The sequence below is a fragment of the Balaenoptera physalus genome (assembly GCF_965194825.1).
Source record: "Balaenoptera physalus genome assembly, chromosome: 10".
NCBI lineage: Eukaryota > Metazoa > Chordata > Mammalia > Artiodactyla > Balaenopteridae > Balaenoptera > Balaenoptera physalus.
In genome coordinates this window covers 52039958-52055353 of record NC_138889.1, presented here as the reverse complement: position 1 = coordinate 52055353, position 15396 = coordinate 52039958, and the positions used below count along the sequence as shown (strand labels likewise).

Sequence of the window (15396 nt, the reverse complement as noted above, 5' to 3'; positions counted from 1 at the left end):
AACTAGATCTAATGCTTTAAAGGCAAAGAAAAGTAGATTTGCAGTCATTATACAAACCAACAAAATTTTCTTCACTTAAAAATTCATTCAGTAATTCTTCTTAAGCTCTTATTCCATGTTAGGTATTGTTCTAGGTGCCAGGGATATAAGGATGTCTACAAATGGGATTAGAGATCATGCATTCCTTTCACAGGACATATTAAAGCAATGGCTAGATGACCGGTTGGCAAAGATTTCATAGAGGGGATCCAAATGTGTGAGGTGGCAATGATCTAGATGACCCATTTTTTAGTCTGGAAACCTCTCATTCCCACTACCCATTCTCCCTCCCTCCCTATGCCCACTTCTATGATCCCTTAGAAAACAGAGCCTGATTCAAAGGTTGGCATGTAATAGTTCACTCTGAGCAGTGATCTCAGGGAAGAGAAGTGAGGAACCAGGGAGGTGAAGAGAGAAGGAGGGAAAGGCAATACCAGGATGTGGCATCGGGCTAGTCACTGTTGTGGGTAACTGGGATTCAATCCTCTGGGACCTTTTGAGGAGCATCCGTCATGCCATTCAGAACTCTCTCTCCAAGGGGTGAGGAGGGGAGCCTCTATCCACCAGTTCTTCCCACCCCCAGACCTCCAACTGTCAAGAGTTGCCACATGGGTTGTCAACTCCCTTGCACTTCCAGTTTTGTGCATGCTAGAGTGGTGAGTGGACTCCTGGGCAGAAAGCAGAGATAGGTGTGGCAGCTGAGGCAATGGTGTCAGGTTACACGTGTGTGAAGGTGGTGGCTGCAGCCAAAAAGACATGAGGATGAGCTCACAGACGGCACCACCTGTAATGTTCCTATAAGCCATACAAGGGCATGATAATAATAATAGTGACTAACATACACTGACCATATAGAGACACTTTGCCTACATTTTATCACTTAATCCTCCAAATAAACTCCTCCAGAAAGTAAATTCTACTTTCATCTTTTTTTTTTTTTTGGCTTAAACAATAGAAATTTACTTCTCACAGTTCTGGAGGCTAGAGGTCCAAGATCAAGGTGTCAACAGGTTTGGCTTCTTCTGCGGCTTGTCTTTGCCTTGCAGATGGCCACCTGCTCACAGTGTCCTCACGTGGACCCTCCTCTGCACACACACCCTCGGGTGTGCACACACACCCCTTTGCGCGTCAGAATTCCCGCTTCTTATTAGCACACGAATCAGACTGGATTAGGGTTCACACTTACAGCTTCATTTTACCTCAGCCACATCTTTAAAGGACTCATCTCCAAATACAGTCACATTCTGAGGTACTGGGACTTTAGGGCTTCAACATACAAATTTTGGGGAGGACACAATTCAGCCCATAACAACATGCAAGAGATTTACTAGGGGAAATATCTGTGAAAGATAAAAGGGAGCAAGGGAAGGTGGGATAGTTAGTCTGAGAACGGTGACACAGGACCCGACGCCTATGAAGGAGAGGGAGAAGACTAAGTAGACAGCATTTCAGCCTGCAGCCCAGTTTGAAAAGTTCAAGTTAGGCTGATGGTAATCCTTCAGCCAAAGCTGCCCATCAGAGGAGTCCCAAACACTGTGGCAATGAAGATGCATTAGTACTCCTGCCATGTGCAGTCAGTGATGTCAGACAATTACAGGTACATAAAGAATTCAGGTTGGGGATCAGTTCTTACTGGTTTCTTTGGGAAGTGTCCCCAGTCCACCCTGACTATTCTGCCACACTTAATTTTGTTCCTCGACCCACGTGCCTAGCTCTCCAAGATGTTTATATACACCTTTTTCAGCTTCTGAATCTGGTTCATTCTCTCATGTTTTACTACACTCCTTTCCTTTCTGTCTTCTATGGCTCACTTATTTTTTTCAGAGGGACACCTGGTTCAACTTTTAATGAAACAATTATTTACTGAACTGAATTGATTATGGGCAAGAAACAGTAGCAGGTGCTGGATATTTATGCCATAATGGCCCACTATCTTGGGAGAAAACAAGCTTTCCCTTCTTATCCAGAATCAGAGCTACCTGCGCACCCTTTCATTTATGATATATAGGGCACGAACACATTTACCCAGAGGATTCTACATTCAAGTAATTTTACCACCATATCTGATATTAGTAGGAGCTGCAGAGAACCTTGCATCCCTAGCTGTTCAGGAAATATTATTATGCTTGAGTACCTATATAGGTACACAGGTAATAGTCTACCTATGTAGATATATAGGTAGTTACTATATATTAATTTCAAAAGAACTTCAAAAGAGCTAGCATAGTGAATTTAATATTTTTCAATAGAAAGGCCACATTAGCTGACCAGAAACCTAAAGGATACCATTGTTTACTCAGAAATCTAACAGATCCCTGAGGGCTGCCACTTGAAATTTCTCCTCACTTTTATGTGTTACACTTCTTATTGGCTAGGGACCACAAAATGAAGTTCCTGTTGAATTCGTGAAGGCAAGAAATAAATGATGGGAAAAACAAATATCAATACCCAAAAGGCTTCTTTATTTCTACATTTCCTCTACCACTGGCATGCCTTGGTCATTTACAAACCTAATCCGGGGCCAAGTTACGATCCTGATTTGAGAGAGACAGGTCTGGAGAGGTTAAGGCCTGGGCCAGCGGTTTATCATTAACCGGAAAGGGAACCCTGGTATTTCCCTTTCCACCAAATGACTTCTTAACCGGCCATCTTTCTTGAACACACAGTTCATTTACAGTCTTGCTATGAAGCTGTGAAGCTGCTCTCCTACCGTGACTCGGGGGAGGGAAGCAAGAAGCACACACACAAAACGGCACCGTCAGTTAATTTTTCATGAATAACAGAAAAAGCACTGAACAATTTGAATCCCGGTTCCAGAGCTGTGGGTCACCAGGTCGAAAACTTGTAGCGGAGACAGTGGGTGGGGGAAGAGGAGTGGAAGGAAATGCCAATAAAATTACCTTGACAGCACGGAAACTTGAAGACTTTCCTACCGACTAAAGCCCACCAACTCTTCTCAACAAACGAGCCATGGGAGGCGTGGGCTGAAGCGAACGGACTCTCCCGCGACGCCGGATCAGAAGCACCCATCCCCGTCACCTTCCAGGTCGAGTCTGGAAGCCCGCGAACCGCACCCCCGGAGGAAGTCCGCGTCGGAGCCGGAAGAGCGCGGAATCCCGCGAGAAGCTGGGCGTGGGGAGCGCGAGGAGAGACCGCGACCAACGAACGTGCTCTGGCACGGGTAGCGGAGCCGGCGAGGGACCTATCAAATCAGGGCTCAGACAGCCCAACTCTCCGTTCAAGTTCCCCAGTTGCCAGTCTTGGGACGGGTTCACACCTTCTCTAAAAAGCTAACTCTCACCACAGGCCTTCCGTTCCGAGTGCCCCCAGCAACGACCAGCGATTTAAAACAGAAGAACCTCACCTCTTTTTTCAACACGAAGGTAACAGGTTGCGAGAAGAAGCTAAGCAGTCTGACGGAGGTCATCCGATAAATGGTGGACTGAAGATGAGGCCAAAGCACCTGCTGCAGAGCCCCAGTATAATACTGCGTCTCAGTGCCTGTGAGCATCCAAACGGCTCCAAGACTGGAAAGCGGAAGTAGGAATCAGTTGCCTTTCACAGTTCCTGTTTCTATATCTGTCTCTGACCACTGCGAGTTCCTTGAGGGCAGAGATTGTGCCTGACTTATGCTTATCTCCAGTACCCAGCAGTGCATGAAATATAACAAGGCCCAATGCTTGTTGAGCCTAGTTGAGCCTGTTCCCCACAGTGGACTGGTGCTTCTTAAGAGCAGAAACCATTGTCTATTCATCTTTATTTCCCGGCACCCAGCGCACGTTTGTTGACTCTAACAGAAAGGAATTAACTGGAAGGCAGAACACATTGTGGTTAAGAATATGTGTACTTTCTGTCAGATGGGCCTGGATTAGAGCCCCATCTTTGATACTTTATAGCTTACGATCTTGAACAAACTATGTAATAATCTCTCTAGGACAGTGCCCTCATCTGTAAAAAGGCATGATACTAAACTGCATTTTCATCACAGGGTTATTGTGATGATTACATGAGATGCATACAAAAACATTCATCAGTAGAGCCTGGCAAATGGCCAACATGCAATAAACATTAACTATTATTATCATTACTATAAATTCTATACTGTTAGTGTTTACACTACATTTGGAGTTCCTGAACTATTAGATTCAAGGACCTTTGGAATATCCATTATGGCATATATGGGAAAAGTTCTACAACACAAAGAACCTAGTAGATGGACAATATCTGGCACATAGTTGGTGTTCAAGAAATATTTGTTGAATATTAAATAAAAGAGTGAGCCACATATGCATTTGGCGAGAATCATCAACCCACACACTGAAAATGAGTAAATGCATTAAAGGTTGCTAACTAACTAACATCCGACAGGGAAAAAAATGTCAGTGTTCCAAGTTCTGACTATAAACATAGGAGGAACAGCTATATAACCTACAGAAGGTATGAAGCCATAAAACAAGGCCAAAAACTGGGGACTTATTCTCAAGACAATACGATCTCAAATTTCTTTTAATATTTGGCCTTGTATATCCCTCCAAATTAAATATCACGTGTAGTTTATGGTCAAAACTTGCTTACTTTGCAATATTTCCTGTCTTGTTTTTATTACAGAACTATATATGTATTTTAAAGTACTGCTTAGTTAATTATAATTTGAGTTTAGATTCTGAAGACTTTGGGATCTATTTTAGAGACGTTATTTGATGCGATTTGGACCTCAGATTCTGCTGGAGAAATTAGATGATCGAAGGTCAGTGCCCAAGGTGGTATGGTGATAGTAGACACTCTCTCCAGGTCAGGACAGAAAGACCCAGTTCGCATCCTGGCTCTTCCACATATTAGCTGAGTGACCTTGGACAAATTATTTCCTATCTCTGAGTCTGTTTTTTGCAATTTCTGATATGAGGTGGCTGTTGCCCATTTCCCTGACTTCACCTGATAATTTATTGGAAGGACATATGCAGAGTTCCTGGCGTGTGGCATGTATTCAATCACTGCCAGTTCCCTTCCAAGATTTTTAAAGGTAAGAGATGAGCATGACACCTGTGGTAGCTGCCAATAATATTCATTCTCTTAGGCCCCCCCTCTCAATCTAGGGTATGCAATCTTTCATCAAGAAAGAGTCTTCCTGGGGCTTCCCTGGTGGCGCAGTGGTTAAGAATCCGCCTGCCAATGCAGGGGGCATGGGTTCGAGCCCCGGTCTGGGAAGATCCCACATGCCGCAGAGCAACTAAGCCCGTGCACCACAACTACTGAAGCCCGTGCGCCTAGAGCCTGTGCTCCGCAACAAGAGAAGCCACCACACCGCAACGAAGAGTAGACCCCACTAGCCGCAGCTAGAGAAAGCCTGCACATGGCAACGAAGACCGAATGAAGCCAAAAATAAATAAATTAAAAAAAAAAAAAAAAAAGTCTTCCTGGGCTTCCCTGGTGGCGCAGTGGTTGAGAATCTGCCTGCCAATGCAGGGGACACGGGTTCGAGCCCTGGTCTGGGAAGATCCCACATGCCGCAGAGCAACTAGGCCCGTGAGCCACAATTACTGAGCCTGCGCGTCTGGAGCCTGTGCTCCGCAACAAGAGAGGCCGCGATAATAAGAGGCCCGCGCACCGCGATGAAGAGTGGCCCGCACTTGCCGCAACTAGAGAAAGCCCTCGCACAGAAACGAAGACCCAACACAGCCATAAATAAATAAATAAATAAATATTTAAAAAATTTAAAAAAAAAAGAGTCTTTCTGAGAGGAGGAAACCTTTTTCTCAAATCAGAAGTGCGTATGACCAAATTTTACAAAAAAAATTTTTTTTTAACAAGACGGCTCATTGGGCAACAAACCACAGTGTCAAGTTCAGCTCAACCTCAGCATGCTTTCTGGCTAGCTAATCTGGGCAGACTTTTAAATCATATTGGCTGGAAGATGAATATAGTGTTTCATTCGGCATCATTACAAATACCAGGCTGGTGCTGGTAATATTCTTTGGACTGCCCATGATGCTTGGTGGCTAAGCTGCAAGTCAAGAGTTTAATTTAGCTTTCTGAGCATCTGCAGGTTTTGTTTTCAACAGAGAACTTCAGGTTACATAACTGTCTTGGCTTTTGCTTCAGAAGGTGAACCTTGACTCTCTAAATTAACTGTCGATACAGATCCTCAGGAGCAGAGCTTGTTGTACCTGGAAGCAATTTCCCCCCAAATCACTTGGAAGGTAACAAGATGGCTCTGACCTCTTTAGATGCTTGGCAGAAGAAGCAGGAGAAAGAACATTCTAAGCATAACTAGGTAGTCATTAAAAGGAGAGATACAGCCTAGAAATCAGGCTAGGCTTTCTTTTTTCAAACTCTTTCTAACTTTACCCTTATGCTGTCCATACTCCACTGGACCGATCTGTTCCCTCTTACCAGTCACTGTTGTGGGTAGGCATTTTGCCAAGGGTTTTGGAGAAGGGTGTTAACCAAAGGGAAATGTAACATGATGAAAATGGGGCCCCTGGGAGCACATGGAAGCAAATGAGAGAGGAATACAAAGTGAATACACTGTTCTGTTTAACACATGAGAAATCAGGTTTGAATTAACACCTAACCCGAGCCCACAAGGTGCTTTCCATCTACTCAAGGGGACGGTACACTTCATTGTGACATGCAAAGTGCTAAGATGAACAATTTTTAGGAACATAGAGGAGGAATATTGGAAGAATGGGGTAATCAGAGACTAATTAACAATAATATATAGTTCATATAATATGGGCCTATTTGCAGATATGGATGATATAATCAAAGCCTGAAGCTGGTACAAGGACGTTCATATAGTTAGTATAATTCAGGGCTTAGTCTTGTATCTAAATTTTCTGACTTCAAATCCTGTGTGTTTTCCCAGTAGTTACAGGAAGCCGAGGGCATGCGGAGTGGTTTCATATCAATATGCTACAGAAATGGAACTAAAATGTAAAGGGCTGGCAAGAGGAGGGTGGGGGAATTTGTTTTTAGTGAGTATATGAATTTCTATGTTAAAGACGAAAAAGTTCTAGAAATCTGTTGCACAACAATGTAAGTATACTTAACATTACTGAACCGTACATTTAAAAAATAGCTAAGGTGCTAAATTAATGTTATGTGTTTTCACCACAATAAAAAAACCCTAAAATGTAATATTATACTAATAAAGTGATATAATAACATAAGTACGCCAATAACTGTCATCGATAATATAATAAATATAACTGATATGTATAGAGCCCTAACTGCATGCCAGGAGCTGTGTTAAACGTTTAACGTGGACTGTCTCACTTATTCTAACAGCTCTTTTTGACAAATCCAAAGTTTAGATTAGGTAACATGCCTAAGGTCCCACACAACTAGAGCGTGAGCCGGCCTGACTGTAAAACCGTGGCCTCAACAGTCACCTCCCACACCAACTCTCCTTTACTGAACTGTGCAATCGAAGTATGCAATTCAAAATCAGATACACATTCCTTTTTGTCTTGTGCACACATGGAGAACTAGATAAAAATGACAACTCACCAAACATCAAAATGAAGTCACTGATAAACTGTCTAAAGGACAGGGTCTATAGTTGCTGTGACCACTCTGGTTGGTAGAGGCTCTGCACTGCTGAGGGCTAGTCAGATAACCAGCCTCCCAGTGTTCCTTCTCATTTAGATAGCCCTGTTGCATCATTTGCTTCAGAAGGAGATCTTCCCAGGTAACGAGATGACATCTGTCTGTGACCTGACATCAAATAAGTCACTTCACTGTCATCATGTAGCAGGCACCTCAGTATAGATCAAGTTCACCCTGTGGGAGCCCTGAAAGTTTCCTGATGAATTTTCTATTTCTTCTGAAGTAATTATGTTTAACACCCCAGGCTGACTAATATCAGTGTGTGACCAAGTTAAGTACCGAGCTAGCCAGCTTTTGCAGTTGTGAAGGCAGAAAAACACAACTGGACAATGAGAAGAAGGTCACTGGACAAATACCATGTCTCAACTTCAGGCAGAGAGGGCAAACTATGAGCATGGGGTGTTTCCATTGCCGCCTTTGTATTTGGGTTTACAGGGAGCCTTGCTAATGAAAGTATGGTCCATGGGCAAGCAGTAGCGGCAAATCACCTGGGAGCTTGTTAGAAACAGAAAACTCAAGCCCCATCCCAGAGCTACAGAGTAGGAATCTGCATTTTGAAATGATCCCCTGGTGATTCATATGCACATTAATATTTCAGAAGCCCTGATATTAAAAACGTACACATTCTTACTTCTAAGAATTTAGGGTTTACTAAATGTTTAATTGCAAAATAAATTACCACAAAAAAAGGAAACAATAATTGAATATACTAGGCAAGATTATCATACTAGTTTCACAATGCTTTCACATGGTTTTTCTACTTTAATCCTTTTAACAACCTTTATTTCCCCTATCTTCTTACAGATAGAGATATGGTCCAAAGAAGGTAAAAAGATCGCATCTCTAGGGCAGGATTTGAACCTGGGACTCCGGCTCTAGATCCCCAAACTTTCCCTGTAAATCACACTACCTCACTCGATGAATTCAGAAGATCACTCAGAATGGTCAGAAAAAGTAGGACTTGAACTGATACTTGAAGAATGGGTGAGGTTTGCAGAAAAGAAGGATTTCCAGAGGAGAGAAACAGCAAGCACATGAGCACTTGGAAACTGGCATGAGAAAGGAGAAGGCTGTAGAAAATATTTAAATGTAGGGGTCATGTCCCCACAAGAGAAACAGGAAGAAAGAATGAAATGAGAGAAACCAGATCATGGAGGGCCTTAAAACTAGGCCAAAGGGTGTGGCTATTTCGTAACTCAACATAAGGAATGAATTTTCAGAAGATAAGTTATTCCAGTTTTATTCATTAGGCTTTTCTTGTAGGTTTTAGTATGCAATGGTAAATATACTTTAAAAATAAGAGATGGATAAATTCCAAGAAACACATTGGAAAACTCTACACTACTGCACATGGCAATTGCACCTTCTGTAATTCTGCACCTGCTTCATCAACTGTTGGCTATATCCCAAGAGACTTGACATCACTGTTTTCTGACAGGGGCACAGAGGATTTGCCAGAGCACATGAGAATGTGTGAAGATGAAGAGAGCATTGGCTAGGAACACAGATGTCTTTTTTGTCTTTTTTTTTTTTAAAGATTTATTTATTGATTGATTGATTACTATGTTGGGTCTTCGTTTCTGTGCTAGGGCTTTCTCTAGTTGCGGCAAGCGGGGGCCACTCTTCATCGCGGTGCGCGGGCCTCTCACTATCGTGGCCTCTCGTGTTGCGGAGCACAGGCTCCAGACGCACAGGCTCAGTAGTTGTGGCTCATGGGCCCAGTTGCTCCGCAGCATGTGGGATCCTCCCAGACCAGGGCTCGAACCCATGTCCCCCGCATTAGCAGGCAGATTCTCAACCACTGCGCCACCAGGGAAGCCCAGATGTCTTTTAAGTAGGGCACTGCGTGGATGATTCATCTCTAGCATATCAAAAGAATGTGGAGTAAGTAATGTTGCCAGAGTGGACCTGAAAATATACTATTAGGTCAACGATGTGCAAGTGAGAATGTTTTTCTATGAAGGATCACATATACAGAGCAAGTTGGTTCTTGAGCAATTTAACAAAACATAGATAGTTGCTGTTTAAATTAAGAACAGGAAACAAAAGTTAACTGTATATACACTTTAAAAAAAAGTAGTTTAATAAAATGTGAAGATTAAGAAGGAAAATTGAGAAAGAAGAGAAGGGACTAAAATGTAAGTAGATGCCAAGGAAATGGGGAGAAAAGATAAAGAAGGAATAAGAGGAGAAGGTGGTACAATGGGAAGATGATTTATTGAAAGTTATTTAGGTTTTTAATATCCATTATCTACTATAATAATGTTCTAACTCCATGTGGTAGATATTATACCCATTTCACAGAAAAAGAAACTGATACTACTAGAGATTGAGTAATTTGCCCAAAATTACATTGATGGTAAGTGGTAGAAATGAAATTCAAACATTGAATCCACTTAACCCCTAGGAGGCACTGAAGCCAAACCATGTTACTGACTTCTCTAACATCTGTTTCCTCATCTGTAAAATGAGCTAGTACCTGTAAAGCTACTGGATACAGTAAGCTCAACAAATCATAGCTATCAACCCTTTGAAAAGGATTAGTTAACAGACTACTGATAACTACAGTTCTAAAGCCTCCTTGCCTCCGGGTCCAAGTTTGAGAATCAAAAACTCTCTCGGGAATCCTAGATGTTTTGGCAAAGAATCCTCAAATCTACCAGGCACCAAATATTCCCTAGACTGAATCAACAATGTCTCCTACATATATGTCCTTCTAAATGTTAAATGTACATAGGTTACACTGTGACTAATTAAATATACATCAAGTTTAATTCCATGTATCATTGTATCAGCAAGTATTACCTCTATCAACAAATTCTAAAAACCACAAAGGGAGTCTTTGTATTCAAAAAGCCTGGGAAGAACCAGGAGTGTAATCCTTACAGTATTCCACACAGAGGAAGGTAGTGAAAGCAGCCAGTGAGAACTACACGTGACCTTTCTACCCCTTAGACTAAGGATCCTTACCTCTCTCTTCTTAATGATTGTCCTCCCTCCTATCCATTCTTTTCACAGTAGAGATAAGAGATTTTTTCCTAATGGCAATATTGATCTTGTCACTTTCCTACTTAAAACCATTTAACTGGCCCCACTGCCTTCAGACCAAAGATCAAACTCCAGTCGGGCATAAAGATCCTTGTATGATTTGAGCCCTCCTTAGCCATCCAGGCTCCACCAGACACTGGTCTACACTCCAACCTACTGAACTGCTTTCACTTCCAAGGACAAGAGCTCCTTGCTGTCCTACTTTTCTACTTCTTGTTCTTCCTCCTTTCCACTCTTCAGGGCTAATTTCTCAGAATTTCACATCCTGGCTTTGATATTTTTTTCTGCATGGAGGCTTCTCTGATCCTCTTGTGAAGGTGCATTAAAGGTTCCTCCCTGGGCAGCCTATAAGACCCCCATAGCATTGCTTACATTGCATTGCAATTGCCCCGTAATTAGATTCTAAGCTCCACGAGGATGGAGAACATCTTTGATTTGTCCTCCAATGCTTAGTGCCATACATGGCACATAGCAAGCACTGAAAAAACATCTGCTGAATACATTTTAAAACTCCATGAAAAAAATCCTGTTTTTCTGTGCTCAAAGCACAGTTTTTGGTGGTTGTTATTTGTTTTGGTTTTTTGCTTTTGTTAAATTTTAATTCCCTGTTGAAGAAAACTACGCATCAACAAATCTAGTCAGAGCCCCAAGCCACAGACAAGGAAGTGAAGAGAGCAGGGTCATTAAAAGTGACCTCAAAGAGTCAATAGCCCCGGCAGCAAGTTCTGGGCTCCTTGGCCGGGTCTCTTACCCTCACCTCCGGGCTTTCCCTACCTAACCAGTGGAATTAATTCTAGTTACTCAATTTTTCATTCCTGTAAGAACTTCAAGGTCCCTCAGTAAGCTTTGTATGGAGCAGGTGACAAAAATTAATTAATAGTTCAATGGGCATTGCTTTAAATGTACTATGATTTTAACATGGAATCTGTATAATACCTATCCCTAAGGGTATACAAACTTTCAAAACCCTTTCAATTTCTCTTCAAAATGCATTCCAAAAAGAATTAGGTTATGGCATGGATTATACCCATTTTGCAGATGGAAACCAGAAGACAGAGAGGTCAGGGATAACTTTCTTTTGAGCACATAACAGAAGGTTTTGAAAAAGGGATATTTTCTTTCTCTAATTCCACTTCTTCCCTTTTGCCATCATACAGACTTCTCTCATACCATCTTTTTTTTTTATAATTTTTTTAAAATTTTTATTTATTTATTTATTTACTTTTTTGGCTGCGTTGGGTCTTTGTTACTGCGCACGGGCTTTCTCTAGTTGGGGCGAGCAGGGGCTACTCTTCATTGTGGTGGGCAGGCTTCTCACTGCGGTGGCTTCTCTTGTTGCAGAGCACGGGCTCTAGGTGCGCCGGCTTCAGTTGTTGAGGCATGTGGGCTCAGTAGTTGTTGCTCATGGGCTCTAGAGTGCAGGCTCTGTAGTTGTGGCTCACGGGCTTAGTTGTTACGTGGCATGTGGGAATCTTCCTGGACCAGGAATCAAACCCGTGTCCCCTGCATTGGCAGGTGGATTCTTAACCACTGTGCCACCAGGGAAGTCCCTCTCATACCATCTTTAATGCTTTACTGTGTTTGGATTTTTGTTTGTTTGTTTGTTTTTGTTTGTTTGTTTGTTTTATAAATCTTTCTTCTTCTAAACTTTAAGCTCCTTGCAGGCAGACGCTAGGTGTTACTTTTCTTTTTGTCCCTACCTTAGGTTCTAGACTTGTGCAGACATGCAAACAATGTTTGCTGAAATGTTTGTCCAACTCTTAAGAGTTCTCTGCTAACTGTGTTCTTAGGCTTCCTGTCAGGTAAGCAACTCTGTCTTTATCAAAGAAAAACCTTAGTTTCAAAAGAAACAAGTATTTCCTGATTTTTGGCTTTTCACTTTAACAATAGAGGACCTACTTAAGTATATTTTTCAAATACGTAACTCCTAGATATTAATTCAGATAGATGCAAATCTCTCTGGAGATTAATGGGTTACTGCCACACCTTAAAGGAGGCTGCTAGAGAGAGAGGAGCAGCTGAAGGTATTGTAGGGGCTTAGTCACAGGGTTCAATGGTAACAGTCGGGAATGAGTAGAGAAGAAAAACAAAAATAAAAACAAAAGCAACCATTCAATTAGTCCAGATGGAGAAAAACAGCCCATAAGCTAATTGATTATAGCTATCATGACAGCTGATTACAGTGTCTGCCTGTAAAAACACAGGGCCAAAAAAAAAAAAAAAAAAAGCACAGCTCCATTTGGCTGCCTTTCATTGGTTCAATGGTAAAATTCCCTCCAAATAGATGATGCAGTGCAATCCAGCCCTTCTTGGGTAATAAAGTGAACCCAATGATGTTTTATGGTGGGAGGTCTGGTCAGCTGAGCAGCCTTGCCGACTGTGGCTTGGATTGTCTTGGGAGCTAAGTGCTACATCAGTCACACTTCTGTGCATAAAGGCAGACCTCTGGGATACCTCTTTTCTGTGCCGAAGTGACTTACAAGCGATGACACTATTAGGGCTAAAGATCCACTGTCAGGCAAACCATCTGCATCTAGGTGTTTCCTTAGGACTGAAGATGATTTGCCCTCAAGCCTGCTCTCCACTCCCCCTGGTGGCCCGTGACTGTTGGTGGCCCATTCTGCTCAAGCAATTACAAAGACAAATGTAGCACATACCCTTGGGAGGAAAGATAGATCATAAACAGCAAGTTACAATGCAGTAAGCTGAATTCTTTGATGGTACTCTTGGGGCCCAAAGGAAGCACACACTTTTGCTGTTGGGCAATTGGGGGTAGAGAAGACTTCTCAGAGCAGGTCTAGAACTGGGCTTCTAAAGTCAGTAAGAGTTTTTCAGACATATGTAAAATACATAGCACTGGATCTAACAAAGATTAAATTTTCAAATAAAGAAATATTTTGTTATTTATGAAAGTAATACTGTTACTATTAATTGGGAGGCAGAGTGTTTTGGCAGGGAAACAACATGCATGAAGGCATTAAGAAACATCCCGTGCTGGATAGGGACTTCCCTGGTGGCACAGTGGTTAAGAATCCACCTGCCAATGCAGGGGATACGGGTTTGAGCCCTGGTCCGGGAAGACCCCACATGCCGCGGAGCAACTAAGCCCGTGCGCCACAACTACTGAGCCCGCGTGCCACACCTACTGAAGCCTGTGCACCTAGAGCCCATGCTCTGCAACAAGAGAAACCACCATGGTGAGAAGCCCGCACATTGCAATGAAGAGTAGCTCCTGCTCGCCTCAACTAGAGAAAAGCCCGCACACAGCAATGAAGACCCAACGCAGCCAAAAATAAATAAATAAAAATAAATAAATAAATTTTAAAAAATAAAAAAAAAAAACAAAAAAAGAAACATCCCATGCTGGAAACAAGGAACAGTTCTTTGTGGCTAGAAGAGGAGGGGAGTGACAATGGAATTCTCGGTTTAGCAAGATGACTTTGTTGGCAGAGTGGAGAGTGGATTGATAGGTTAAGAGAGGGAGATGGAGTCAAGGAGACCAATTAGGCAGCTGCTACAACAAGTTCAGTCAAGATGAATGGAACTACCCTCTGAGGGGACAATACGAGGAAACGTTGCCCCGGGGTAAGAAGAATCAGCAGCAACCAGGTTCTAACACATTGCAAGGCCAGCTTGTGCCTCCCGGGCCAGGCCAGTCTCTGGGCAAGTGAAGGTCACATTCACATCCAGACACCTGCAGCCAGGGCTGGTTTTGTTCTTAGTCTCTGGCACCTACAGATGCTAGAGCAGCAGTTCTCAGCTCTGCCTGCACCTCACCTGGGAACCACTTTTATAATGTAGGTGCCTCAGCTCCACTCCAGACCTACTGAATCAATCCCTGGGCAGATCTCCACTTATTAAGTGCCCCACACAGCCAGAACTGAGAACCACGGCTCAGCAGTCAGACACAACAGTGACTTTTACTCAGTGCCTTTCTCAAAAAGTCTCCATGAGTGTGTGCCTGGCCGTGGGCACCCATGGTAACTGGATGGGGATGCCCCTGCACCAAGCTGATCATTCTAGGGAAGGTGGCGCTGTCAGCAGAGGAGCAGGCGAGGCCCTACCACTATGTGACTTGACTGTCTCGCTCTTGAAAGCTTCGAAAATGCCTCTGAACACACCCAAACGAGGGGTTCCAAAAGAATTTAGGGGGCTGACTCCACAAAGGCAGAATAGAATATAGATTCTCAGTTTACCCAGTGACCATCAATAATGATGCAGGAGAAAACAAAGATCTTAGCCTTGGTCCCCCATGATCGGGCTGGGTCACTTCCATAAGTTTCACCTGTATGGTACACTCTGACTCTGCAACCAGAACTCTGCACACTGGGGACAAGACAATCATAGTGAAAAGAATGAGATCCATCTGAATTATGTCTCAGTAACTAAAATCGTTTCAGTTTCCCAAGCACTTAATCTACAGAAGATACTACGCTAAATACATTGCATTCCTTATCCTGTTCAAGACTCTCCAAAACCCTAGGAGAGAATTCTTAGATTCAAACCCCTAGGAGATAATTCTTAGATTCTACAGATGGAGAAATGAGATTCTGAGAGCCCAAGTGACTTGGGAAAGCTTACCGAGCTAGGAAGTGACAGATCCAACCCTGAACCCAGATCAGATCAAACCCATCTGGTAAACACCACTCTTACTGCTTACATGTTTCCAGGATTCGTAGCCCATTATGGAATGTAAACTCC

The 15396-nt window shown here is 42.8% G+C and overlaps 1 protein-coding gene across 24 annotated transcripts in view; it reads right to left on the bottom strand.

The window, feature by feature from the left end:
• Window positions 1-15396, bottom strand: part of DLG2 (discs large MAGUK scaffold protein 2) — a 2066111-nt gene that overhangs the window by 229487 nt on the left and 1821228 nt on the right. The window contains exon 1 of one of the 24 annotated variants that reach the window (XM_082410126.1): window positions 2940-14041. The exons of the other annotated variants lie outside the window; for them this stretch is intronic. Coding sequence (XP_082266252.1) covers window positions 2940-3069 — 130 coding nt within the window. The 5' untranslated portion in view covers window positions 3070-14041. Of the gene's footprint in view, window positions 1-2939; window positions 14042-15396 lie in introns of those variants that run through there. 24 annotated transcript variants of the gene reach the window in all.